Source organism: Python bivittatus, unplaced genomic scaffold (genome assembly GCF_059951505.1).
Source record: "Python bivittatus isolate LINGU-HERP-01145 unplaced genomic scaffold, Pbiv_v1 ctg000580_np1212, whole genome shotgun sequence".
Lineage (NCBI taxonomy): Eukaryota > Metazoa > Chordata > Lepidosauria > Squamata > Pythonidae > Python > Python bivittatus.
In genome coordinates, this window is record NW_028277087.1 from 28,422,835 (window position 1) to 28,449,846 (window position 27,012).

At 39.6% G+C, this 27,012-nt stretch overlaps 2 protein-coding genes across 6 annotated transcripts in view; one reads left to right on the top strand and one right to left on the bottom strand.

Annotated features, from left to right (window-relative positions):
* On the top strand, positions 1 to 24,116 carry DEGS2 (delta 4-desaturase, sphingolipid 2). The gene is made up of 3 exons (XM_007431106.4): positions 1 to 106; positions 12,742 to 13,484; positions 22,803 to 24,116. Exons 1-3 carry the CDS (start codon positions 25 to 27, stop codon positions 22,947 to 22,949), a joined length of 972 nt encoding a protein of 323 aa, XP_007431168.1. The 5' UTR covers positions 1 to 24; the 3' UTR covers positions 22,950 to 24,116.
* A 606-nt stretch (positions 24,117 to 24,722) lies between these two features.
* EVL (Enah/Vasp-like) overlaps positions 24,723 to 27,012 on the bottom strand; it is a 164,664-nt gene continuing 162,374 nt past the window's right edge. For all 5 annotated transcript variants that reach the window (XM_088149855.1, XM_088149853.1, XM_088149852.1 and 2 more), the window contains one exon: positions 24,723 to 26,315. In XM_088149855.1, coding sequence (XP_088005981.1) covers positions 26,278 to 26,315 — 38 coding nt within the window. In that variant the 3' untranslated portion in view covers positions 24,723 to 26,277. The remainder of the gene's footprint in view (positions 26,316 to 27,012) is intronic.

Sequence of the window (27,012 nt, forward strand, 5' to 3'; positions counted from 1 at the left end):
GCGAGCCGCGTTAGTGTGGCAGGGATGGGTAACAGGGCTGCCCGCGCGGACTTCGAGTGGGTTTACACCGAGCAGCCCCACACCCAGCGGAGGAAGGAAATTTTGGGTAAGCTGCGGTCGGGAAGGCGGCTTAACGTTCAGAAAAACTGGAAAGGTCGCTTCTTTTGGTGAGGTGGGGGCGCCCGTCCATCTTTCTGTCCCCTCTTAAACGCAAAGAGTTGCACTTTATCCCCTCAGCTTCCCAGTCGGTGCCCAGTTAGATCACGTGGAATTAAATGTCAGCGCGGGCTGGATTCCCCCCCCCCCATTCTTTCTTTTTTCCCCCTGTAGTCGAGTTCGTCTTCTGGTACCCGTGAGGACCGTTAATAATTTTCTCATCAACAAGGAGGAACTGGTTTGCCCTTGTCCCTTCCAGGAGATCTTTGCGGCTTCCCATCTAACCCACAATCCTGGCTTCCTTGTCCAAGTACTAACCTTCTCCAAGACTGCTTAGTTATGCGGTGCTAGGTGCTGCCACGTGTTGAGGATAACTTTTCTTGTTTAGTGGGGGGGCGGGGGGGAGGTGAATGAGGTATCAAAGTAGACAGAGGTTTTAAGCTTTTAAGCCCATTTCCTATGTAGGCTCTTCGTTTCATAACTGAATCTTCCAAAGGGTTGATGTAGTTACAGTGGGGCAAAAAAGTATTTAGTCAGCCACCAATTGTGCAAGTTCTCCCACTTAAAAAGATGAGAGAGGCCTGTAATTTTCATCATAGGTATACCTCAACTATGAGAGACAAAATGGGGAAAAAAATCCAGAAAATCACATTGATTTTTAAAGAATTTATTTGCAAATCATGGTGGAAAATAAGTATTTGGTCAATATCAAAAGTTCATCTCAATACTTTGTTATATATCCTTTGTTGGCAATGACAGAGGTCAAACATTTTTTGTAAGTCTTCACAAGGTTTTCACACACTGTTGCTGGTATTTTGGCCCATTCCTCCATGATCTCCTCTAGAGCAGTGATGTTTTGGGGCTGTCGCTGGGCAACACGGACTTTCAACTCCCTCCAAAGGTTTTCCATGGGGTTGAGATTTGGAGACTGGCTAGGCCACTCCAGGACCTTGAAATGCTTCTTACGAAGCCACTCCTTCGTTGCCCGGGCGGTGTGTTTGGGATCATTGTCATGCTGAAAGACCCAGCCACGTTTCATCTTCAATGCCCTTGCTGATGGAAGGAGGTGTTCACTCAAAATCTCACGATACATGGCCCCATTCATTCTTTCCTTTACACGGATCAGTCGTCCTGGTCCCTTTGCAGAAAAACAGCCCCAAAGCATGATGTTTCCACCCCCATGCTTCACAGTAGGTATGGTGTTCTTTGGATGCAACTCAGCATTTTCTCTCCTCCAAACACAACGAGTTGAGTTTAGACCAAAACGTTCTACTTTGGTTTCATCTGACCATATGACATTCTCCCAATCCTCTTCTGGATCATCCAAATGCTCTCTAGCAAACTTCAGACGGGCCCGGACATGTACTGGCTTAAGCAGGGGGACACGTCTGGCACTGCAGGATTTGAGTCCCTGGCAGCATAGTGTGTTACTGATGGTAGCCTTTGTTACTTTGGTCCCAGCTCTCTGCAGGTCATTCACTAGGCCCCTCCGTGTGGTTCTGGGATTTTTGCTCACCATTCTTGTGATCATTTTGACCCCACAGGGTGAGATCTTGCGTGGAGCCCCAGATCGAGGGAGATTATCAGTGGTCTTATATGTCTTCCATTTTCTAATTATTGCTCCCACAGTCCCCACCAAGCTGCTTGCCTACTGCAGATTCAGTCTTCCCAGCCTGGTGCAGGTCTACAATTTTGTTTCTGGTGTCCTTCAACAGCTCTTTGGCCTTGGCCATAGTGGAGTTTGGAGTGTGACTGTTTGAGGTTGTGGACAGGGGTCTTTTATACTGATAACAAGGTCAAACAGGTGCCATTACTACAGGTAACGAGTGGAGGACAGAGGAGCCTCTTAAAGAAGTAGTTACAGGTCTGTGAGAGCCAGACATCTTGCTTGTTTGTAGGTGACCAAATACTTATTTTCCACCATGATTTGCAAATAAATTCTTTAAAAATCAGACAATGTGATTTTCTGGATTTTTTCCCCCATTTTGTCTCTCATAGTTGAGGTATACCTATGATGAAAATTACAGGCCTCTCTCATCTTTTTAAGTGGGAGAACTTGCACAATTGGTGGCTGACTAAATACTTTTTTGCCCCACTGTAAGTCATAGTAGTAAGGATAGGATGCAAGTTTTTCTGGTAGGATTTATGGGGTGGCCAAAAGAAGTCTAGTACACACAATGATTCCTCTTTGTTTCAGTCATGCTGAACAACAACAACAAAACCTGCCACGCTATTGTTTGCCATATAACTAGAAAAAAAATAAAGAAGTGATAACTCAGCCGTTTGCTCAGTGCTCTCAGGGCAGGATTTGGGAAGAAGTAATCAAAAGGATTCCCAAATGTAGCAAGGCTGGCTTATTACTTTACTTGATTGTTGCACGCCGCCCATAGTCACTTCTTGTGAGATGGGCGGCTATATAAATTTGATAAATAAATAAAATCAGATTTTGAAAAAAGCAAAATATAACATACATTATCACCTAAGGAGCTATAGCTCCCTTCTTCCTTATCTCTCCCCTGGCCCTTCATTAAAACCTTACTTTCAGAGTCTAATCCTTTCCCCCTCGTTTTACTCTCCCTCTTTTCCGATTATTTTTGTCACAAATAAATTCCTTAATACTTTTTGAAAGCTTTCTCCTAGTCTCATGTGAGAAGGTTACTGGGATCCAGTTTAGCAATGCCAAAAGATAGGATGAAATAATGATGGGGCTTGCTACCTTTCAAAACATTAATATTATTTCATTTTTATCCATTTCTTCCTCCTCCAGAAAGCTCAGGCTAGACTATGCAGTTCTCTTTCCATTTCTTTTTACTGCACAGCAGTTCTCTGTTGTTATGATTCAGCTGAGTGGTAATGGTTACCCAGCTATGGACTGGACCCAGGTCCTCCTCTGACTACCACAGCTTCCTTTATCTTTCAGAACAGGTTGGATGGCTAAGTACTGCTGCAATCAAAGTCCTTCCTGAACTGGCACTATGCCTGATGCTTTGCTACGAGAAATATATTTTTTTATTGGCTGAAGGAGGGTTGTATAAATTCCTTTCACTTACCACTCACCTTTTCTTGTTTATGAAATCAATAAGCAAAGGGTTGCACCAAAGGGTGTTGTGCAAAATGGAGCAACTTTGTTCAGCTGGATGGGCAACTTCATTTCAATTTACTCCACAGTGAAGTGTGTGAAAGATACTTCTTTTGAAATGGGGTGACTTGTGTTTAAACTGTCACTTAGCCATTTAATGTGCATTTTAATCAGGTCTTACAATCTAATCACTTGCTTCCCTTGGCTGCATTGGAACCACATTTTATTTTAACAGGCTTAAGTAAATACAACAGTGTTTGTTATTCTGGAAAGTTGTGTACTGTTTGACTTGTGAAATAAATTGATTTAGATTTCCCCAATATCTCATACACCATCCCCATTCTCCCTTGTTGACTGGAAGTTATAGGATTTTTAATCCATCATCTCTGGAGGGTGATAGACCAGGGAAGGCCAGACTAATTACTTACTTAGGGCAGTGTATGTTGGATGATTGTGTAATACTCATGTCACTTGTTCCATCTCTTGTGGCATTTTCTTATATTGCCCTCCCAGCATGGCTAACCTGATACTGAAACTCCTTATTGAGACTGGAAAGTAGAATCAGAAGCTCCTCTGCATTTCATCATTGCCTCAAACCAAGCAGCATCTACTCCGTGTGTAAGAGGAACTTCCTGTGGAAAGCATAACAACCAGGCAGTTGTGTCTTCCCCAGAATACCTATTCCCTTCCATCTCAGGCAGTAGTTAGTATATTTTGCCCCAAACCCACGCATATTCCTTACTGGGCATTTTTGAAGTTCCCTCTGCTTTTAGGGGATATCCTCCATGTCATTTATTATTAATTATTATTCATCTAAACTGGGATGAACATTGTTTAAGGGGTTGAGGGCCACAACTCTGTCTCCTAAGGTCCCAAAACCATGCTGCCCATTTTTGGCCCCTGCTTTGCTCCTTCCAAAGACAGCATTATGGCCTCTTGCCTAGATAGCACTGGTCAAGTCTGTGCAGTGCAAGATTATGCTAAGGCAACTCCCTATTCTTAGGCCTTTTGGCTGGGGAGTGGGGATATGGAAAGAGGATATGGAAAGAGGAAAGCTCAAGGTTTGAGGATTAGCTTCACAGTATCAGAAAGAGTCAGACTCAGCACCAGCAGTGTGACGTGGCATCCTTAGGACTTTCCAGGCTTTTTCACATGCCCATCTTATATGAAGTACTGCTTAAATCTGGGCTCTTGTTATAGTGTATTTTGGAGGCAATAATGTGTGTTTTAGAGCTAGGAACTCTGTCTGCTGACATCTCCCTGTTACAGCCAAACCTACTATCCATTTTGAGTTTCCAAAAAAACAATAGAGAAGCTCTTCTCCAGCCAACCTGAAATGTAAGACCTGATTTGAATTGCTTTATAATGCACTTTAAAGGGAACTAATAGGTACAACATTATGATTAGGAGCTTAAACAACGAGTACATTTATAATATCTGATGGATAGATGGCCTGTATAAAATCATGACAATGCCACAGGTGCCTTATTTTATGAAACACTTAATTGTTATTTAATTAATTCCCTTAGGGATTTCATCTGACATGTTTTGATCTGTGTGTGTGTGTGTGTGTCTGTCTTTTGAATTTAGTATGAATGGGTATGCCAACCCATTTTTGTGAGGGTTAGCAACATAATTTACTGGTGTCCTTTTTTTTTCCCCTTTTGCAATGTTTAAATGGATAGCTTGGTGGCCACAGGCTAAGCTATAGATCTCATGCTCTGCATGTTGTTTGTCAGGGCAATTAAGCTTTTAACCGGCTTTAGCAGTTAATATTTTTGTAGATAGTTGATTTGTTTTTGCTCATATAGTCAGCTACACCTCAGGCTAGGCTCAGTCTGTTGGTTCTTAATTTAACCTGCCTAACAGCACAATATAGTTTGGCATCAAGCAATAGTTAATTGGCATTTTCTTCTTTCTCAAGAGACCTTCTTACACAAATTCATGTTTGCTTTCTTGAAAGGATGCTCAGGCAGCAATCTGATGCGTCTGGATACCATTTTTTGTAATGAAAAACAAACAAACACTACCTTTGGTTATTTTGGCAGAAGCACAAAGCCCAGTTTTGCCCCAAGGAAACCCATGCTATTTTGTGTAAGCTAGGACCTCTGATCCTGAGACTAACTTACAGGTCCTCTTGTTGCCTGCATCCTACTAAGGAGCAGTACATATAGTGTACTGCCACGTCCTCAGACAAGCAAATATTGCATTGTCGTAACCTAAATATATTAGCTGTACTATATATCTTTCGTCAGACATACAGAGATGAAAGGGACTTTTCCAGGATGTGGCTGATCCTTTGTCTCATTTCATAGGTATACACCAAACATTAATCAGAATGGTATAGCTGAAATTGCATGGCAGATGAGGAACCTACAACCCTCTTTGGCTTTCTCATCCCATTGCCACAAAGCAAAATACAAAATGATATTAAGGAACTGATCGAAATATTAAGCAAAATGCTCATCAAAATATAAAATGAAGAGAGTAATTGGGTTGCGTTTTCTCTCTTTCTCTAAAAGGATAGAATAAATAGGATGGGGAGGAAGCTGTGGAGGAAGTTATATAAAACTTCACGATTCATCTAATCTCTTTTTTAAAGCTCCTGAACTGCTGTTTAGAACAGTTTGAGGATTTATGAAATTGCTCATTCACTGGGCTGAATAGGATCCACTCATGTCCTTTCACATTCCTACCCCATGAAAGGGAGGTATTTGACAATTTAAAAGATGGAAAACTTTCTTTGCCATAGGTAGAAGGGATTGGTATTTGCTGAAGAGTAATCTTTTTGAAATAAAGGGGTGTTATGAGCTTTTGAGGGGCATGAGAATGGCCACATGACAAAAAAAGTATATGGAGCCAAGAAAGGGCAAAAATGAAATAAGCTTTGTATTAAATTAATGATGGACAGTGAATATTTAATTAATATTCTGGATGTGCATTTTTTGCAAAAATCTCCCTACTGTTTGGATGTTTGTAAGCAAATAAATAAGTAAAATTTAAAAAATAAATTAATGCACTTTTTAAAAAACTGAAAAATTGCAAAACCCAAAGAAATGCAGTTAGGGAAAAATAAATTATTTCTCTGTATATGGAAATATGTAATGTAGAAATCTTTATCAGGCTAAATGCTAAGTAAACTTTGAAGAGTGGTAGGGAAACTGGTTTAACGTAGAAGCCACAGTGTTGGATGATAATTTTCATCATCCCTGGCTGTTCGTCTTGCTGGTCTATGGGAATTTGATTCCAACAATAGTTGGAGAGCTGCAGATTCCAGTCCTACTCCAAATCCTGTGCAGATTTGAAGTTATACCTAGGATAGTTGGGGCAAAGAAGCAAACAATGGTTGATTCTATTTTGTTAGCTATATGATTTCTCTCCTTTTAGCTTTCAAGCTCTTTTGGTACCTTAGATGGGAAATCTAAATTTATTAATTCTTTTATTTCCACCTGTGTCACTAAGATGGGATTCAATTGACAGAGAAATTCTGCTGTGCAAATGTCTTTGACATGGCTCATATATAGGAGATACTGTATGGACCTCTAAGAGGACAACTCACTCTGCTTGTTTACAGTTCTGCATCTCATTCTGCATCTTTACAGTTTCAACCCTACCCATAATTCTTGCTTTTCTCTCCAAGGTCACAAAAAAGGGTCAAATAGATTCAAGTTTGTTTCTAGCAAATACATTTATAAATTTGTTCTATACTTACAGTTTGTTGTTGAGTTATTTATTGGTATAAATAAGTAAGATACTATATGACAAATAAAAATACATATATAACAAATAAAACTTAGATAGGTAAAGGGAACCTTCTGGAACTCAAGAACATCACCACCACCACCAAATTAGATTTGTATATTTTTCTATGCATGAAATGAACCAGGATGGAGAAGGAGAAAAGATGTGCATTTGAAAACAATCAAGTTTGCTTTCACATTTCCAGAAGGGAGAGCTGAGGCAGAACACATTTGAATCACCAGGTGTGGCTTATCTAGGCTATCCAACAGGCGCTTTGTAGCAAGAAGTTTTCTGTTCCTGCTTCAGTTCTTTTAACAGTTTGTGAAAATAATAACAATATCTGTCTCATCATGTTCTCTTACTTTTGAGGATGCACAACTCTTTTTGAGGAATTGGTCACACTTAGCATTTGAATAATCTGCTAGGTTGTATAAGAATAAAAAACAAGGGGGGGGGTTAGACCAAAATTAAATCTAATTTAACTGAAATTGAAATAAATGTGGTCAACATAATTACCCTTCCCCTATATTTAATCATTTTCTATCACTTTGAGAATGGCTTTGGGAAGCTGCATTTGAGATGTTGAGGACACATCTTAGCGGGCCTCCTATTTAGCAGTCCTTTAGTTCAGTGTTTCTCAACCTTGGCAACTTTAAGATGTGTGGACTTCTACTCCCAGAATTCCCATGCTGGCTGGGGAGTTCTAGGAGCAGAAGTCCACACATCTTAAACTTGCCAAGGTTGAGAAACACTGCTTTAGCTAACTGTGTGGGAATTTGATTTTACCGGCAAGTTACAGCATACCTTTTATGTTATTGTTCATTCTTTAATAATATCAACATGAAACTAATTTGTGGCAATGACAGACTGTGTGGGGCCTGTAGAGGATGAAGAAGTAGTGAATTGCTGCTGGTATTGACCCTATCTCCAGCAATCAGTTCTTCCCTGAGAAAAGCAACTTTGCCCCAGTTCTGTAGCTACTGTGCTGCAGAGAGCTCCCTTTCTGATAAGCCCAGAGATTTCCCAATGGTCAGCTACTTAATCAGGCAAACTTGTATAAACAGAACCTAACAGACTTATGAGAGTTTGTTTATTCTGTGATGCTGGAATGAACAGCTCAGGGAATCAAACCATCTTCCCACAAAAGCAGTCACTTACTCAGGCATCCTGCAGCCAAAGATTAGCTTTTTCTGTTTGCACATAACCCAGTTTATAAATTGGAGTCAAGGTGCTAGTCCTCATTCCTGAGTTAGAGCATCAGCATAAAGTCCCTAGACTTTGCTAGTGGAAGTTCTTCTGGAATAAGTAGTTTCCCCCCTCCGTTTAAAAAAAAAATAAGTCTAGAGTTTTACTTTTTTCTGGTCTCCTGATGTGGATTGGTTTCACCCCCAGCTTCCAGAAACCCATGTGTTATTTCCTTAGTGCTGGTAAAGGGAAGCATAAAAAATGGCATGCAGGCTGAAAAGAAGGATTTTTTCTTTTCACAATGAAAAGCGGTTCAGCTTTGGTCAGAAAGGGAATTTAAGAACAGTTCATAGGAAAGTTGTGCTTAAGGAGGTGAAATGCTTCTTTCTTAGCAGATTGTCACATCTCTGTGAACAACAGAATCCCTGAAGCGTGTGCATTTTTAGCTACCTAGAACCTATTGGTTACCTAAATATATTTGAACACGAGAGGGATAGAGAGCTAACAGACCCTGATGTTAGTGATGAATGAAGCCACTTGCAATTGAAAAAAGAAATTGGAGACATGCCAGTTATGTTTAAAAGTAAATGGGAGTCTGTGTTAGTACTACAGGTGACAGTGAACCATTGGTTTCCAAGTAGTTGGTGTGAAGTTAGACTGAGGGATATCCTTTCTTCTCCATTTGTCAGAATGGTCTGTCCTTTTATGTACCCTTCTTCTAGATGTTCTTGTTAAGTTTATGGACAAACTCTACCAATAAGCTGGGAAGGACTTTACTCACATGATCTTAATTTATTTAAGTCTGGAAAATAATGGAGAGGGAAAGGGATTAGAATCATTGCAAGTGCTAAATTTTAACAATTACCTAATTGCATTAATTTAAAGTATAAGTATTAATATTTAAGGAATCAAATGGCCATCCCACCATTTTAATATTTTTATGTGGCCCACAGGATTTTGTTCAAAGGCTGAAGCAGCCCTTGGACCAATGAAAGTTGTGAGTGGCTGACTTAAGGGGACACTGGAGCAGCCAGGAGCTCCATATTGGTGCTCTGTTCTCCTGTCCATGGCAGGTCAATCTCTCTTCTTCACAAGCAGGTTGGATTTTGGTGAAAAGTTGATCTCAAAGCAGCTAGGTCAAAAGAACAACGCACACATAAGGCTTGATCGTAGCATCTCTCAACTTGATCAAAGGTCAACAAAAGAAGGGAAGTGACGTATTTTTAAAAAATCAATCGCATGTTAACATTGCTTCATGCTTGCCTTGAAGATAGCAAGTAGCACTCATTGGGGCAAAAATGTCTTTTAGGTTTGTATGCTGAGGCCATGCTGGTTGGAAATTCTGAGAATTACAGACCAGACACATCTGGAGGGTGCTATAGATGGCTGCTACAAATTCCCTTACATTAACTGTCTTGGTATTTAGAAATTTTGGCTGAGTGTGTTGCCAAGAAAACTCTGTGGGCTTGTCCATGTAGTCTCCAAGGGTCAAGACTGATTATAAAGCCAAAGTAGCGGACCTGTTCTGTACATTCCTGGCAAACAAAGGATCCCAAGGTCAAGTTTACACACCATCCTAAGAAGCCCATCACCAACCTAGACAGGGGCACGACAGAAAGATCGTAGAATATTTGATGATACAGTAGTATTCCTCTACTCTTACACACTACTAGAGGGAGCCAGGGTTTAAAATTTCAGTCTCTCATCACAATACAGCATTTCAGTCCCTAGTTCCCAGGCTATTACTAATGTTGTTGAATAAGCTACCCATTTTGATAATATGTTCAGGTGCCCATAAAGGCTACTTCTTCATAGCCTCAAAGATGTCACAAGTCTCATTGGCTTGGATTTTGGATTTGGGAGAGCAAGGGCTTCTTCCTTTAGCAGATAGGCAGGATTGAGATCCAGCAGACTGTCCTTCCAGCAGCAGAGGCCATTTTTATTGGTTCTGCTCTTCCCATAATGTACTGCAAAATCCCAGTCTTTTGGAGTTGACTGTTGAGGAACAGAAGGTACTGCCATTGAACAAAGACATGAGTGAAAATGTTCATTATTAACATGAGTGAAACTCTTCATGGGGTACTTTCATGAGTGTGAGAGCAAACTTAGGATCCCAACCAGTTTCTGTCAAGAACCAGTTGTTCCTTCTGTGATGAATAATGACTAGCCATTTGAAGCAAACCTTTTGTGGCAGGAGCAATGGATAAATTGGTATCCTGGAAAATTGGTTGAACATTTGCGTGAAGGACATTTATCAAGATATTCTAGGAGAAGCAGATGAGCCATTTCAGGGAGCTCCTCACGCTGTTGCCAGTATTAGCAGCATCCATAGTTTCAAGGTTGCCCCATCCTCTAATGGGACTGCAGTGCAACAGGAATTTAACCATTAAAGCTAGGCCTTCAGGGTTTTGTAGAAATACTTCTGCCTGGTTTTTTTGTGGATGGTGATCCTCTAAAATTAAGAGATGTACAGGTAGTCCTCACTTAATGTCACCCATTCAGTGACCATTCAAAGTTATAATGGCACTGAATGAGGGGGACTTACGATGGGTCCTCATAGTTGTAGCTGTTGCAACATCTCCAGTCACATGATTGTGATTCAGGCGCTTGGCGACCAGGGTCCCACGGTCACATGATTGCCATTTGCAACATTCACTGCCAGCTTCCGACAAGCAAAGTAAACAGGGAACCCAGCAGTAAGTCACAAATGGCAGTCTTGTAACCGTAGGATGCTGCAACTGCACGGGATTTGCCTAACAATGGCCATTGGGACTGCTGCAAATGCCATTGTAAGTTGGCACAGTCACAGGATGTGGCACCTTATGACTGCATCATGTAGCAATGGAGTTCCTGGTCTCAATTACTGTCAGTAAACGAGGACTACCTGTATCTTGAACTATCTTCCTCCTAATACACAGTATAAAAAGGCCTCAAGAGAGTTCCCTCAGATGTAATATGTAACACTGACATGAAAACAGAACTACTGGTTGCTCTCCAAGGGGTTTTACTGGAAAAGAGCCAGGTTCTAATTCAGCTTCACCTTCCAGATATTGTGGGACTACAACAGCCAGAAATTTCACCAGGACAACCAGCAGTGGTCTGTTTGGGTATTCTAGGAGTTGCAGTCCCCACCAGAGGCATTTGCCGGGAACAAGGAGGCTTAGACTGTCCTGCCCTTTTTCTGTATGCACAGTGACCTCTCACACCTACCCAAAAGGGGTGGTGCTAAAGCACCATGCTGCTTTCATCACACTGATGAAAGCAGCAAAATCCTGTGGACTGGTCCCTTCTCATCTATAAGCTGGCGTAGAGATAAAGATGACCTTGCCAAGGCAACAGGGGCTAAAGCATTTTTAAAGTCCAGAACCTCTAGATAACATTCAGTGACAGCCCCCCTAAGTCACTGAACTATAAGGAGGAAGGGGAAGTGGCAGTGCAATCAGACTTGCAAGATTCTGTTATTATAGTCAGTCTCAATAAAAGTAATTGTAGACATCATGTGGAGTTGATTTCATCGTCTGGTCTAGCTAGTGGGGCTGACAAGAAGTTGAGAAAGGTTGTTTCTAGAAAGGGATATTTCATTTATCTGCTACAGTTAAATAAAACTGGCTATTTACAAATCAGAAATGTCTTAATAATCTTTTACCCCAACTGTAGGAAATCAACCCAGCTATTGCTAAACAACATAAGAAGTCAAGGGGTCCCTTCCTACTTTTAATGCTAGACATTCTGATGGTCAATGTTTGGGTTCAATAGGGCCAGCTGTAGGCTAAGGCTGAGTAGGGCTCCAAAGCTTAGGAGACATCAACGTTGCCCCTTCTTCCAAATGATTCTAAAATGCAATTCTTTGCATCAGAGGAAGGTGGCACTAGGGCACATAGGGCATATAGCCTGCTACATTCTCATGGGCATCAAGTTTTGGTGTCAGCTGTTTTAGCATATTTTCCCAATGGCCTCTTTTTAAAGCAGAAGAGGGAGAGTATTTAGTTATAGAATTATAGCTGAGGTTTAGGTCTAGAACTAAATTTCATATTAAGTCAAGTGAAAACTAATTTTTAAAATAATCATCCCTTATTTAAAATAACAAAGCTTTAGACAAGAATATTTATGTAATTAATGGGGAAGTGGAACCAAATAATGAAATATCAGATTCCAGGACCTCTGTTGGAAGGTCCCAAGGAAGGATTTGAAGGTGTATGATAGAGCAACTTTCCTAAAACTAAGCAGATCTGAATTTAGTAATTATTTGGCTAGGAGACTGCCTGGGACATGGACTCTACAACGGAAAGATGGAATATTAAGAAAGAATAAGAGTTCCTCATATAAATGGAGTGGTGACTCTGTATTTTGTTGCTGTTGTCTGTTTTATTATCACATGTAGTATGTAGTTTCAGTAATTTTCAAACAATTTAGTTTGCGATATAACCTCTTTTCTTCTTTCTGTCGAAGGGATCTAATTATGTGATATAGATAGTTCAAGAACTGGTGACGTGAGACTTCTGGGCTAGATGACCCTTTAATTTCATAGGAGCAAGACTGTTCTCAACTGCATTTAATTTCATCTTTCTTTCCTCCCTCAGCCAAATATCCAGCCATCAAGTCTTTAATGGGACCAGATCCCCATTTAAAATGGATTGTGACAGGAATGGTATTCACTCAGCTTCTTGCCTGCTACCTGATGAGAAATTTAGCCTGGAAGTGGGTTTTCTTCTGGGCCTATGGTTTTGGGGGCTGCATCAACCACTCTATGACGCTAGCAATCCATGACATCTCTCACAATGTTGCCTTTGGCAACAAGCAGGCCAGGTGGAATAGATGGTTTGCAGTCTTTGCCAACTTGCCTGTTGGATTACCTTATTCTGCCTCTTTCAAGAAGTACCACATTGACCACCATCGATACCTTGGTGGAGATACTTTGGATGTGGACATCCCTACCAATTTTGAGGGCTGGTTCTTCTGTACTCCACTTCGGAAATTGATCTGGCTTGTCTTCCAGCCATTTTTTTATGGTTTGAGGCCACTGTATGTAAACCCCAAAGCAATTACTGAGATGGAAATATTCAATGCTTTGGTACAATTTTCTGTTGACCTTACAATCTATTATTTGTGGGGTTGGAAGCCTATTGTTTATTTAATAGCAGGAACAATCCTGGGCATGGGTTTGCACCCTATTTCTGGGCATTTCATAGCAGAGCATTACATGTTTTTGAAAGGACATGAAACATATTCGTACTATGGACCCCTCAACTGGATCACCTTTAATGTTGGCTATCATATGGAACACCATGATTTTCCCAGCATTCCTGGATGTAGACTGCCAATGGTAAGCACTGATATTCTCTCCTTGCAGTACTTCAAATTGTTTGTGTATGTTGCTTATTAAACTCCTTCGAAGTCCCAATCATGTCGTGTAACAGGGAGGAGGGATACAGAATTAAAGCATGCAGTAAAATAGTAAGAGCCAGTTGGTTTAGCCTCTGACACCAAAATATGGTTTGGACTGAGGGGAAAAATTATAGGCATTATGAAAAATGCTTTTATGATTATCAGTGTGAAATCAAATGTATGGGTAAATGATCATCTTTGTTTCTTCTATTGGATTATAAATGAAATGTCAAATCAATATGGCTGCTTTTGACACTATCTTCTGTCCATATTTAATGGAAGGCAGCTGGAGTATGAACAAGTATCAATGTATGTGCTTTGAGACAATTGCCATAATTCAGTTTTTCTTCCTCCTCACCTTCCATTACATTTGTCCTACTCAGTTGACAGGCTACTTGATTTCATTAATTGTTTTTCACTAGGAATTATTGGTAAATAATATATTCCCAAACCTGCCTAGTGATATACACTAGGGCTGATTTCTGCTCTAAGCTGTGAATTTAATTTTATATAAAACTGCATCAGTGTTTGGAACTGAACATGTTCTCTGACTATTAAATGTCCTGAGGTGAAGATAAACTTGGATTGATCTGTACATATTTTTACACACAAACACACCCTTTTAATGGAAAATAACACACCTCTGCCTCTATTGCATACCAACACCCCCAAACAACAACATATACGCATTCCAGTATATAATCTCCAAGCTAGAATGTTATTTGTATAACCTCTCTAAAATGTATTGAACTCCTTTCAAGAATTAAACATTAATTTTTGCTTGTTTTACCAGACAAAAAATGAGCCCCCAAATTATTTTCCCACTACTTTACAGTGCTGTGCAAATGCAAAATCAGTGCCTAAAGGGGGATCTGCCTTGCATCTGTGGTCCCTTCCCAAACCCACACATGGCAAGTTATCTCTGCAGAAGGGTACATAGACCCTTATGTGCCAATACATGGGGGCTTGGAGCCTGGATGTCACAGTCAGAGCCAAGATGCATTGTATTGTATTGTGTAGAGCCCCCAAATTGTTGTGAATATGTAGGGTGAGGAATCCACTTTTATGAATTTCAGTGTTGAATATCTGGGTCTGCTTCTCCCTGGTTAATGTGTGGCTGGACCATACATTGTGACACCAAGAGGGGCAGGCCTCTAATTGTGGCACCACACCCACCATCTTGCAGATTCTGATACCATCCCCACTTCTGTGGTGGGCCTGGCAAATTACAAAGCATTTATTTGCCACAAAGGCACTTTGTGAGGTTAATGCCTTCTATCCTTCCCTACGTTCCCTAGGATGCTCCCTACCACCCCTGTTCAGCCTTGGAGGGGCAGTGGGCACAGCTCAAGCAAAGCAGTGAGGTGTAGCAACCCTCCAGTTTTCAATTCTTTAAGAATGTCAAGGTGGGGTCCAGAGGCATTCTTGTAAACAGAGATAATGCTGGAAACTGATGCTTGGTTTTGCAGCATGACAGCTTCTCATTTAAATTGGTTTAATTGAAACTTTTTAAAAGCCTTTTATTTTAAAAATAAATGGCTTTTTAAAAGGTAAATAGGTGGGACAAGAGCATGGCAGGCACCAAGGGAAGTGATGATGTCTCTGACATATTGGAGTTTAGGGGTACTACTTTGGCTAGCCTGTCATGAACCATGTTCTTCTGTTCTTTTTTCCAGTGTGAGTTTCTGATTTTGGTTTAAAACATTTGATGTAAAGATTATCTTGGAAGACTCTCACCACCCTTAACAGTACCTTAAGTTTTGGGGAGTCTTACAACATGTTGTAATATGGGTGGCTATTAAAGATGTTAAAAACACAGAAGGGCAATGGGAAATAATTTCTCCAACATTCCAATAATAAAAGATAATGTGAATATTATCTAATCAGTCTGGGGGCCAAAAGCAAGGTTTTCAAGCAGTGGAGACTACGGTCTCGGCTTTTTTTGAACCATTCCTACAGACACTCAAGCAATCTGTCTTTGGGCACACCCTTGCCAAACTTTCTCCTCTACCTTTCTTTATTCATTTATGGTGTAGGGCAAAACAATGATCCAGCTTGATCTTGATTTTCAATAATGTCTTATCTTCAGCCTTCCCTTCATAGGCATTCTTATCTTATATGGCAGCTAATGCTTTGTTCGGAGTGAATCTGTCTGGTGGAAAACGAAAGGGGGGAAGGGTAGAAAAACATTCCCTGGGCTAGATGGAGTGATGGGGAGGTGTTGTGTTAATGACTGACATGATCGACATGTCCAATTGCAGGCTATTTAATACAATCTATAATTACATGTGTTGTTTAATTTGGCCTTAGCATAGCTTTCCCCATCAGAATATTTCAGAGTGGCACATTCCTGAATAAGACTAACTTCAGTCCTGTTTTGAAGAATATGCTGCCATGGAGTGAGATGTTCACGCTGTGCCTTGTTTTCTACCCAGCTAATACAATGGGTTATTCATACAGGTTTAATATTTGCAGCAAAATAGGTAATCTATTAAAGGAGTAAGAGCCTGATGGGGACATTCTTATTCATTTAATGATCGGTAATTTTGCATAAACGGGAACAAACAAGTTAAATTTCTCCAGAACATAAAGCAATGTTCAAATCTAGTCATTGTCCTAATAAAAATATAACCCAATTTTTTATGGAGCACCAGACGTCAAACACTAAGTTACAAATACCACTCCCCTCAAACACACCCACACACACCCAGAGTTTTCAGTGCACGGAGAAAAACCCCTAGTTGCTCAAGATTTGCTTCATAACATGTTCTCTTTTCCCTGTTTCTGTTCAATTCAGTCCGATAACTGAAGGACTACAAGTCCCATCATGCTTTACCAGTATTGTGGAGGCTATGAATTCACCGTGATATCCTTGGCATCATGACTCGCACACCAGAGCCTAGTTTTCTAGCCCATGCTCCAGTCTTTCTATAGCATCATCAAAAATAAACTATAAAGCAGTTTGACATTCCTTAAAAATGCTTGATTGGGCAAATAAAAGTAAGAATATGGATTGAGAGATTTCATCTAGAATCTCTCTATGCCAAGCTTTGTAGCATAGGTGAACTGGTTGTATTTTTCCGTGGACTATAGTAACTGGTGGTTGAAGTTATTTAATAAATAATAGCAAATACTGGTTCAGCTTAATAAATCCACTTTATCTGATGTTCTTTGCCGCTTACTTCTTTTGAACTCAGCTTTTTTCACTCTAGCTCCCTCCTGCAATTGATCTTGCCACTACTGAATTTCATTCTCTTTTATTCATCTCCTTTTAAGCTGCTGATCCCCAAACAAAATTGACTTGTGTTGAGTGTGAAAGCCCTCTAGATATTTTTAGGTTGCAGCTTCCATCGTTTTAGACCATTGATCTTGATGGCTGAGGCTGATGGAAGCTGGACCTCAACTATCTGGAAGGTCAGTGGGGTGCCTAAGCAAGTCAGGGAGGGGTTACCTGTGTCTGTCAAAGATAGACTTTGTGTAATTTTCTGATCCAGTATTAAGAAAACTAGGGTTTGGAGAACAGGCCCAAATGCCTGGATTTGCAGAATACATTGACCTCATCAATAATCATGCTGGCTGCATTTGCACAATGCACTGAGCAATGTCAATAGCATTTTAGCCCAGTGTGTTATGCAACCCAAGCATCTTCTGCTTTTCATATGAAATGTATGAAGGGTTAGCACTTTTGGAGGGAACCATATTAGAAAATGGTTGTTCTGTCTCTGATTCCTATTTCTTGGGGGAGGAAGGAATCAGAATGATAACCTAGCAACCACAGTGAATGTCAGTGGCTATCATTGGGAGCAAATCCCACTGTTATGAAAGATGTGAACATGTGTCACCTGCTGCCTTTTTTCCCCCTTGCCGCGAATCATGCTTATGAAAGATTTTGGTTCATTCATTTAGTAACATGCATAACTTTCCAAACTTTTACCAAATTCCCTCCCTGCCTTCACATTTTTCTGTAAGTTGCTCTAAAACATAAAAAGTTATACTTTGGGGAATGTGTTCTAATGCCCTCAACCCATTTCTTTGGCTCTGATCTGATTGTGACCTTCCAATTCTGTCCTGTTTAGAGATGGGACATCCCAAACTATACACAAAATGGCAGTGGCATTGAGCGGGGGGAAGGGGAGAAAAGTCAAGATGGGGGCCATTATGCAATTAAAAAAGGGTGGGGCTTTGATCAGAGTTATTTATTGCCTGGCAAAGCATTTCCAAGGAACAGCGTGCATAAAAGTAATTTCCTGTGTTTGCAATAAAGCTGCGTTTAGCAAGGTCTAGCCACCACTGTGGCATTAACTGCAATACATCACCCACCCCCCAGAAACTGTTTTCCTACTGGGAAGGTAGAGTTACAGTATTTAGCATGCGATTGGCTCTACTCATTCAACATACTTAATGATGGTTAATTCAGGCATAGATTACTTAGTATAGTTCTTTGAATTTGCCTGATAACACTGAATCATCAGCTTCCCATGGATTGGCATTGCACAACAGCTAAAATCACTAGGTGGCTGGCTAGCTTGTGCTAGCTTGTGCTTCAGGGTATTAAGCAAATACACCCACCATTTTAAGAGAGTCAACTGATTGCAAGTAGAAACCAGAGTATGTGCTCCTTCTCCATGATGGGGAACAAAGACCCTGCCTGCCATAGAAAGGAGTTGATTGAGGTCGGGTGTGGAGCATTCACAGAATCTTGGAATTCCTTCATGAGCAGGTGGCTATTTTTTTGTCTGGCTCATTGCCCCTCAAATTAATAACTTCTGCTGTGCTTCAGGATGTTTGGTTTGGTCTACATCAACCAGAAAAACCAAGTAGAAAAACCTGACACACTGGGTTACACCCCAGGTAGGGCTTGCTGACTGGAAACATTAGATTACATTTTAACACCAATTAACTTGACCCTTTCAGTTGAAGGACAAAAATCTGTTGTGTGTAAAAACATGGAACTGGGAGCAAAGCAAGCAGGGGCCAATTGGAAGTCCGTGCACTGAATTTAAAAAGTGTACTGTTGCTCTTTGGTGTAAATCATGTCTTAAAGCACCCCCCCCCCCAATTGTGTGGTTTATTGGAAGCTGCACATATTTCTTTTTAGAAAACAAGGCGTGGGAGGAGGCATGGGAAACATTTCAGAAGGGGCCCTCCTAGTTTTCCAGAGAGTAAAAGGAAAGGAGGGGGGAAGTACTTTCAGGGTTGCGAGATTCTGTAAATGTAACCTTACAATAAAGAGTTAGTATTCATGGTTTTGCTTCTTGTCTGGACTGCCTCAAAGGGCTAACAGGCAGGAAAATGTTCCTGAAACCAGGGGTCATTACTGAGAAAACCTGTTTCCTGGTCCAACTCCCTTAAACTCCCGGGGGGTGGGAGGGAATGGAGGATCTAGAGTAAGTTGTCCCTCAGTGTTCAAACCAAATGGGCAGAATCATGCTTGCCAAGTTGTTCCCTGATATGTCCTACCATTTAAGCCTTTATAGATGAATTGGGCCTGGTGACCACATTGTCCTGCAATTATAGGTTTCACTGGCTAATAGCCTGGCTGTTTAATTGCTTGTTTCCAAAGGCAGCCCTATGTCATTATAACCCTATGGGTTGCAGTAGGCAAGTCATTGTTGGAACTGCCATGTGCCTGAAGGACATGATTTGTTTCAGAGGGGGTTTGGGTGAATTACAACTTCCAAGTGAATCTTCATGTAATTGAATCAGGTGCCTTTAAAACATTTTTAAGAAATGAAAAGATGATTCAGAGGCTTGATAGGAATTCAGAGTCTCACATACTGTTGCAACTTTCCTTCCATACAGTGGTGTCCATGGAGATGGTTAGCTCCACTCCTTTTGTACATGAGTTTACATTACATGCACCTATAGAGGGGCAGGGCTTGGATCATATTGTCATGTCCACCAGCTTGTCTGTTTCAACCACCCCTGTGGACACCACTGCTTTCAACAATGGATAAAATAGGGCAGGGGACTATTATGGATCTATAATATTGCTATGAGTAGGTAGCTAGCGACTTTTATTATTAATTGTGTAAATTTTGCTGATCAGAGCACTTTGGGGTGTGCTGCTCTGTTGATTGTCTTACTTTTCTATTCAGGTTTGTTCAGGTAGATTCCCTGGCTGGGGTTAAGGGAGAGAAGCTGAAGACTGTTCTACTGATTTTTTAAAATTCATTTTGCTTTTTCTTGCCTGATCACCTTTTCTCCAAATCCATATCTTTTTATTTTTATTGTTCCTTAACTTTTAATCTACTGTCTGACCTCTAGTCCCCATTAGGCTGTAGTTCCAGTCTGCTTGCATTCTTCAGCTCTTTGTTCCCCCTTTCAATCTCCACATTTTCCTCAATATTTTTAATCTGCTTTTTTCTGATACTTGTCTACCTCCTTCTTGTCTTCTACTGAATGATTCTTCTTCATTCTGTCAATAAGCTGAAGTAGTATACTGGTTATTTGACTACTGCATAACAAATTATTTATACTGTGTTACTATACAACCTCAAATTTTAATAGTACAATATTTTCATACTTCAGAAAAAAATTACCGAGAGACTAAGAATTCTGTCTGTACCTGGAGTTTATGGAATGATGACAGGATGTGGATCCTGTTGGTGCACAATATGCCTTGTAACCCAACACCACAGCTAGTCTTGGAAGTGATGCTGAAGGTCACCTTGTTGTTGCAGCTCAGGAGTTCATGGACATCATGGTTTTGACAGCTTGTCTCAAATAACTTCTGCCCGTCTCATCACACACTTTAGACTAAGTCTTTGACACCATGGGAGGTGCTATTTAGGTGGAAGAGCCAGCGATGACTCTTTTGTCATGGACAGATCACCTCATAATTACAGTTTGTTGGACAACTCTCCAGCAGGAGGAAGGAGGTAATTTAAAGGATCTGCCCTTAGCAGCTTCTCAATCCATACAATTCCAGAGTTCACTAGTGAGGAAGCTTGCTGTTACGTCAAACCTATCAGTTGAAACTAGGTGGCGGATTGAAACAATCAATTGTCCCAGGCTATCAATTGCTCACCTCTGCCTGCTTGCCGAGCTTTTGGTTCTCCTTGGTCTAGTAAGAAATTGTAGGAAAGAAGCAGGCAAAGAAATGACTAGAAAGCTAGTGGTGGAAATCCATAAGTGAATATGACCAATTCTAGTTTAGAGTGCATTGCTGAGCCAGTGAGCCTTTAGTGAGCCTGAAGAGTCCTTCACTTCAAGTTACAAATTGGGAGACCTAAATGCTCCATTCCCAGAGCCTCTGTACTGGGGCACTGCAGGACTCCATTCTATCTCCCATGATCTTTAGTATCTATATGAAACTGCTGGGAATGATCATTGGGAGTGTGGGACTGGACTCATCTAAATGTGGATAATACTCAGAACTGCTTCATTTTCCCACGTTCGTCAGGTGTGCAAGCTGCCTGGTGGGCTCCTGTTTCGATATAATCTAATCAAGGTAGAAGGTTTAATAATTGGGGAGACTTAATACATATGGTTAGGACTTTACCTGTTCTAGATGGAGTTTATTGTCCCTTGAAGGAGCAGGTATGCAGTCTGGAGGTCTTCTTTGACACTCTGCTGGCTTTGAATTTTCAGGTCAGTGTGGTAGTAAGAGGTGCCTTTTTCCAGCTGTGAATGATCTATCAACAACACTTCTTCCAGAAGAGTTCTGACCTGGCTACTAATACCCATGGTCTTGTTACCTCCCAATTAGATAGTTCTAATGCTGTACTTGAAGGAGGTTCAGAAATTCAGCTGTCAGACATCTGTTGGGTATTTGCTAGCAGGAGCATGTAACACTTGCCATGGCAGATTACTGGATTAAATTCAGATTGCTTATTTTAACAGATAAATCCATAAATTGTTTGGGTCCTGCTTATCTGAAGGATCAGCTTTCCCGTATGTTACAATCTGGTCGCTCCAATAAATCTCACCTTATTGCAGATGCTGGAAGTGATGAGGACAAAGTGTTTTTTTTTTCAGTGGTGGCATCTTCCTTATGGATGACCCTATCCCTAGAGGTCCAGACTGCTCCATCCTTGGCCTGTTTTAAGAAGTAGTAGCTAGTTAGGAGTGGATACATTTTTATGCTCAAGCCTTCATCTTCTAAGAGTTTTTTTACATTGGATATTTGTATTGCTGTATTGTTTTGTGGATTTTATAAGCTCTTTTGATATTATATTCTATGATAGCTAGATTTTATTTATGTTAACCATTATGGCTGGTATTGTTGGAATCTCCAATTTATAAACAAACAAAACTTCATCACAGATAAAACTGCTATATTGGTAAAATTATCTCAAAGTCAGCTGCCCCTATCTGAGAGCACATTTTTATGGACACAGTTTAGGTGATGTCCATGACTGGAGATGTCCATGATCATAAATGCAAATTGCTATCATTTTGAATGAATTTCAGTGGAAGTTATGCCTGGCTAGAATACACCTGGTCCACCTTGCCTCAATTTTTTATCTGCCCCATGCCAAAGCCCTTGATAAGTTATGTTACATATCTGTGTATCTAATACTATCAACCAGGTTAAGCTGATAGGTTTCCAGTTTGCCTAAGAATGTGTTTCTGTGTCCAAGTCATCATTTATCACAACGAACTTGTTAATATAAATTCATAATAAATGGAAACAGGATATATCAATATCTACCCAATCTGTGAATCAGTTCACGGCTTGTAGAAATTACTTTTGTACTCAGATCCCATTGCGAAGGTAGAAAAGTCAAGACATGAATTTGTTTCATTCTCTCTGTTGTAAATATATAATGACACAGAAAAAAAAACCACCTTCCAATCTCAGCTTCTTAGTTCTTCAGATGAAGTTCAGGTAGTATTTTGGATAGGACCTGAAATTACATAGCAACTGTTATTTCTGTCTTAAAGTCATATGAACATTCAAGAACATATTGTGTTATAAGGTTTTAGGCTACAATCTGACACAAAATTATGGGTTGAGTTTAGGATTGCCTTGCCTGTACATCTGATTATGAACTTTGTATTCATTGGCAGAAAAGGAATCAATAAGCTAGCACCTGCACACTCAAATTTGAAGCTGCCTGTAAACAAACTTTTATACCTTACTATGTAAATAACTGTCTCCTAAACAAACAATGAACAATACTAAGAAATGTTTATAGGTTCATGGAATCCATTTTGATAACAAGGGAGATATAATGTATATATTGGCATTAAATTAAATATTTTGCAGGTGAGAGATCACTGATTAATATGTTCCCTTTGATCTTTACAGGTAAAGAAAATAGCAGCAGAATATTATGACACTCTACCTCAGCATCAGTCATGGGTTCACGTTCTCTGGGACTTTGTTTTTGATGATAACATCAGTCCTTATTTAAGGGTTAAAAGAAAATGCAAATTGGTTTCTGAACCTTGCTAGATACCAGCTCTAGCCTTTCCTCTCTGGACTTCTGCACCTTGCATATCTTTCCTTCGCAAATACAAAGGATGCATTTTATGAAGTGTCCTAGGTAGGCGTAGCTGATGTATATTTCTGATTGCAAAGGATTTTCTTAAATCCAAATATGAAGAAATATTCAAATGAAGCTGGTAAAAAACCTTCTGCTTTACTACTGTGCAGTACAGAATTCAGGGATAGAGTCAGAGGACAGAGGAGCTTGAATTTACAGACCTGGAAAGTAGAGAAAGGTATATGATAACTGCAGCAGGTCTTTTATATGCTCAAAGTTGAAAAAACTTGATATTACCTACAATGGAAGAATGGATGGTAAAGTTGATGGAGCTATCTGAGATGGCAAAATTGACAGCTTTGATTAGAGAAAAGACTGAGTAATTTTAATGCTAACTGGAAGTCCCTTTTGGACTTTTTGCGGGAAACAGAAAAAATGAAATTATGATATATGAATTTGATTAGTAAAATTAATAATTATAGAAAAAATAGATGTTAAGTTGTAATGTATGTTTTACTTATATCTGCTGTAAAAGAAGTCAGAAGTCATTTTTTGGTATTTTTTATTTTTCTGCACTTCTGCTTTCCTTCTTTCTCTTTATTCTTCTATTCTTTTTCTTGATTATTAGTTCTTGTTAGTTTTTATATTTTTGTTTTTAAAATTTAAAGTATTATAAAAAAAGAAAGAGAAAGGTGGCTAGCTTTATATATTTTGACTAGAGTACAAGGTTGGGTACGTCTGATATTACAGACAATGGGCTTCTCTCTCTAGAGAAGTAGGGTAGATAGGGAATTCTTCAGGTAGAGGAAGATGGAGGAACTCCATGTAAGCAGTTAAGTAATGTGCAAGTATGTAGGAATTCCTCATCATCTCATACTGTTGTGATGAGCAATGGTTTTGAGAGCTATAGAATAAAGATTATCCATTCTTAGAGGAGAGGTTTACCAAAAGCATATTAGTTGCAATGATTAAATTGGACCTCCATGCTACATTTAAGGTGACTGAACATGTATAAGGAGGCAGCTCTGTTTATGGCTTTACGTTATATAATACAAAGAGAAAGACCACATGTACCTACCCAGAAGTAATCTCAATACAAATTAATGCAGTCATCAAGGTAAATGGGGTTAGGATTGCATCCTAAAAATGGACTGAAACAAGTATATTCTTAACACAATTATGTGTAATTGGGGAGATAACCTAGCTTGATAGCAACGGATATGGTTTGTGTGCTTCAATCCTTGGTATTCCGAATTACAAAAAGACCAAGTGGTTAATGTTGGAAAGGCCTCTCTGAAAAAATGTTCCAATCAGGGTGAATGATACTGGTTTGGACGGAACGAGGCCAAGACTGGCTTATAAAGTATATTATTTTTATCTACCTGATTGTCTGCTTTTCCTTTTTCCTTTCTTTTTAGGCTACTACATATGATACTAATTTCCAGATAGGTTAACCATGTTATTTTATTGCAACAAAAAACGAACAAAACCTATGGTACCTTTAAAGATGAATGTATTTATTATCACATAAGCTTTCATGGACTACAGTCTGCTTCCTCAGATGCATGATTCATTATTCTGAAATTTATATTATATACTCTTGATATGACAACTCACCCCCAAAACAAACAAACAAAAAAACACAACCCCAGCAGTCATGTGGCTCCTGAAGTGTAAAATTGGAGGTGCTTCCACATAAAAAAAACCCCAGAGTTTTCAAAGGAAAGAAAAAGGCTTTATTAAAAAACCTAGCCAGTGCTCCACTTATTCTTGTTTAGTACTCAAACCGCACCCCCCCCCGCATGTTGCACGTTATTAAACAACATGAGATGCACAGTATTATTACTTCCTCCTAATCAACAATGGATGTTTATATTGTCCAAGGCAGGTAAATAAATCCTATGTTCAGGACACAAATGTTAGTCTTGGTCATTGACTTTCCCATAAAATGAAAGTTTGAGGGAATTTTTGAGGGTCTTTCTCAGGAGAAACCTCCATATAATTTCAAGAGAAAACAGTTTCAATTATACTAGCAAAATTTTTCATGTGGGTTCCACATATCTTTAGTGGTTTGCTCAAGCCAACATACATTTGAAGCCTAAGCAAAGTAAAATAGTTTGCTATTAGTTATCACAGAGTATTTATGACAAAATATTGGATGATGTGTTATGGGGAGACCTATTCAGTGCAAATTTGTTTTGGGAGAAGAATAATAGTAATTCTGAATGAAACCACTATATACAGGAGACATGCTTAAAAATGATGAAAGACAATTTAATTTGTCTTAGAGACTTGTTCTATTCTCCAGTCTAGGTCCAGTGATTTGCAGCCATCAACTTCTTAAATTGATATATTTCATAAAATATCCAAGAGATGTAAATATGAAAATGTGAATTTTCTATTTCTCTAACTGCATTTCTGGTAGCACCACCAGAGGTCAGATAAAGACCTGGTTTACACAATATGGGAAACCATAATATGGTTTCCTTAATTTTGGTATATCGTCTTGTATGAATCCAGACAATTCAATAAACCATGGCTTCATGCAATGTGTAAACATAATCATAGCCATTTCCTTTGGAATACCATAGTTGGTCAAGATTGCCAAGTTGGCCATCCCTGTTGTTAATAAGTAAAAAGTTATATATTGTGAGCCCAAATCCATTACAAGAAAGAACTGAAAAGAAGCCAATCAATGCCACGTGGACAATGAACAATTTATTACCAGTATGAGCACAGATACTGTGATGCACTGATGTACCGCTTCAATATGGTGGTAGCTTTGAGACTAGGGACTTCCTGGCTGACAGCTGGCATCCTCTGGCCTCAACGAGTGATGCCATTAATTAGGTTCTGTTGGCAAAAAGGTTTTCATTTACACTGCAGACTATCAGTAAAATTATTTTGAAGTCATCTAATAAAAGCAAATGGATCACATGTTTCTTTACCTACTATATACTAAAAACAAAAATGTCATACATTTAAATAAGCAAATACAAAATACAAAAAGGCTGACCAAATCTGATGTGCATTGTCAGATGAAATTTTAAAAATCCAGATAAATGTTTAATATTTTCCATTTCAAAGATTTTAAGACTTTTTTCGTTCTTTTTTAAATGAAGCAAATCCAAGGCAGTAGCAAGCTTCAAAGTCTGCTGAGTCTGCTAATAAAAAGGATTTTAAAAACAAAGGATGCTGTCAGGTGTCCTCTTTCACCATTCTGCATGATCTTGGTACACTTAGAAATGATCCATCACTTGTCATGTCCCTTGCAACTTCCAGATGGTCTCGCTGCCATTATGTTGTGCTGATTCGACTCAATTCCTGCCTGATGGCTAGAAAACAACAATAACAAGCAAATAAGGTATAAGCCAAGGCTTATAACAAAGGAAAAGGAAAAGGTCATCACAATCTCACACCTAATTTAAAGGTCATCAACATATTTCATGGGAATCGATTGAAACAGCAAATATAGAGGCAGCATTGAGAAAACAAGGATGAGTAGATCAGCTCCTGGTAAGATCCAGAGAGGACACAAGCATCTTAATGGCCCGCAGTTTCCTCTCCCCTGCCTTCTATTACACGTGATGAACCTTGTGGCCTTGGACATTCGGGTTTGGGTTAAGATGTCAAATAGGTAAACAATCTGGTATGAAGTAGTAATATAATATACTGGGAAAGAGGTGTCAACCTTATATGCCAGAAACTTGTTGAATAGAAAGCCTGGTCTGGCATCTTCAAAACATATAATGACAGTTAGCAAATTTACTCACAGGCCACTAGGTCTTTTTTTTTAAAGAATTGCCTCCATCACTCTTTCTCAGACCTGCATATAGCTTCCAATTGTTCCTAAACATAGCAGTTCTTCAACACTGTAACAGATCTCTTTCTGGCTTCTGTTTTTGCAGCTTCCTACCTTTTGCAAAATATCTATATAAACTGTAGCAAGTGGCAACACCTAGTTGACCGTGGCAGATCTCAAAAGCTACGCTTGACTGGATCTAGCTTACCTGAACAGGAAACCACCAAGAA